The 2191-nt window shown below is 43.6% G+C and overlaps 1 protein-coding gene across 3 annotated transcripts in view; it reads right to left on the reverse strand.

Moving 5' to 3' along the window:
- Window positions 1-690: 690 nt before the first annotated feature.
- The window catches only part of LOC131932381 (coiled-coil-helix-coiled-coil-helix domain-containing protein 10, mitochondrial), an 8771-nt gene continuing 7270 nt past the window's right edge, over window positions 691-2191 (reverse strand). For 2 of the 3 annotated variants that reach the window (XM_059289303.1, XM_059289304.1), the window contains exons 4-6: window positions 2188-2191; window positions 1033-1103; window positions 691-765 (exon numbers count right to left, since the gene is read on the reverse strand). The exon at window positions 2188-2191 is cut by the window's right edge and continues 64 nt beyond it. In XM_059289303.1, the coding sequence (XP_059145286.1) occupies window positions 1057-1103; window positions 2188-2191 (51 nt within the window). In that variant the 3' untranslated portion in view covers window positions 691-765; window positions 1033-1056. The remainder of the gene's footprint in view (window positions 766-1032; window positions 1104-2187) is intronic. The other variant, XM_059289305.1, reaches the window with a different exon arrangement.

Raw genomic sequence — 2191 nt, forward strand, 5'->3', positions numbered from 1 at the left:
TTATTTATTGTTCCATACCTCCATTCTTCAGTCAGATGCTTTCAGGCATCTGTTCGGAGGTGGGGGGCAGAAACCCCCGAGGAACGTCTACAGCCCCCCCCCCCCTCCGAACAAAATGTATATTATAGAATATATTTACCTCCCCCTCACACGGAAAATTTAGTCCGCCCCCCCCCCCCCCCCCCGCCAGGAGAAAAAAAAGTCTGGAAAAAAAAATGCCCGCAGTTCTGCCAAATTATTCAAGCCACAATTTTGCAACTTCTAAACCAGTACCTTTAAGACACTTTTTAAAAATAATAAATAATATTTTTTGTTAAATCGATAGTAGCCTAAAAAACTTGTTAAAACAAAAAACTCATAGATAAAAAAGGTATGTAAGGACATAAAAAAGGAACACACGTAAAAGCATGACAACAAACCTCATAGTCAACAAATGTGTGTTAATCCGAAGGATTCATTAAAAACAATAGCCAATAGCTAATTTTTAAAGATAATATTATATAGTCGAGCCATTGACTCTCTTTCTTCAACTTAAAATACCTTCTGGATAATACATGCATTGATTCGATATGTGTGTGTGTGTGTGTGTGCACGCGCGTGTGTGTGAAAACACAACAACAACAAAATAAAATAACTTGTACGTAAGGGACGCAACAATGTAAAGAAATAAATGGCAGATAACTCGTGTAACTCTGTTCAGGTATGTTTATTTCCAACAGCCTTCAGCAGAAAGTAGGAGGCAGTCTTACGGGGTGTTGAAGTAATCTGCGGAGAAATCATTTCGGCTTTTTTTATATTGCAATATTTATTTTATTTATTTATTTCATTTTTTTTTAAAATAAAATAATATTTAGGAGTTATCTAACCTGTCAGACCCGTGACTTGGTGTTGTAAGGCTACCCCCCCCCCCCCATCAAAAAAAAGCTAATTTTTATAAACCATCTATTACAATATATAAATAGAGATAGAGGTAAGGTTAAATAGTTATTGTATACCTACTTATTTTAATTAGGATTTGAAAAAAAAACATACCCTTATGTCTCTCTGCACATTTTTTTAATGCTTCTGATGGTCCTTTGCAATATGATGGATCTTCCGCATATCTGAGAATAATTTTAAAAAATATTTTTTAAACAATTATTTGTTTATTTTTTCTAATTGGGGGCATTTGGAGGGGGGTGGTGGTGGAGTGCTGGGGAAATGGTTGGGTGAAGTGGTGTGAAGGGAATGGGAAATTGGTGGGGAGTGGGGATGGAGTGGGGAGGGGAATGGTAGGAAATTGGTGTGGTGTCCCGAGGGTGGATCAAGTAAATGAGAAAGTGGTAGGGAATGGGATAGGGAGTGGATGGGAGGAGTGGTAGGGAGTGGGAGTGGGATAGGGAGTGTATGGGGGAGTGGTAGTGAATGGGATAGACAGTCGATAGGGAAGTGGTAGGGAATGGGATAGAGTCGATAGGGGAGTGGTAGGGAATGGGATAGGGAGTGGATGGGGGAGTGGCAGGGAATGGGATAGAGAGTCGATAGGGGAGTGGTAGGGAATGGGATAGGGAGTGGATGGGAGAGTGGTAGGGAATGGGATAGGGAGTGTGGGGGGTGGTAGGGAATGGCATAGGGCGTGGATGGGGGGAGTGGTGGGGAATGGGATAGGGGGTGGATGGGGGAATGGTAGGGAATGGGATAGGGAGTGGTAGGGAATGGGATAGGGAGTGGTAGGGAATGGTATAGGGAGTGGGTGGGGGGAGTGGTTTTTACATTGTGAAACTGAACGAAATGTGTGTAATCTCTGGTATACGGTCATTACTAGCCAGGGCAGACCATCACAAGGTTGAGAGTCGAGTATTTCTCTCACCCATGTTACCAAACACTAGACCAATGGCCAGGCTTTTTCTTGCCCCACCCAGTGCATCGCACAACTTTGGACGTTAGGGTCAGTTTGTTCAGTCAGAAAGACGACCTACGGTCCCAAAGTACGGGCTCCGAACTTGTGAATTTTCGTGTTAGTCAGCGCAGGCTCTATCGCTAGACCACTCAGTCTGCCGAGACTTCTTCACGGGCCACCCACCCTCCACCCTAAACAGTTATACCCCTCCCCTCCTGCCTCACTCGACCAAACAGCCTGGGAACGAAACCCACCCACGCATTCATTCATCTACCCACACAACCACAGACACGAAGCCAATGTCTTACCAAA

Source organism: Physella acuta, unplaced genomic scaffold, assembly GCF_028476545.2.
Source record: "Physella acuta isolate Inbredline_101_S28 unplaced genomic scaffold, ASM2847654v3 ptg002153l, whole genome shotgun sequence".
Lineage (NCBI taxonomy): Eukaryota > Metazoa > Mollusca > Gastropoda > Physidae > Physella > Physella acuta.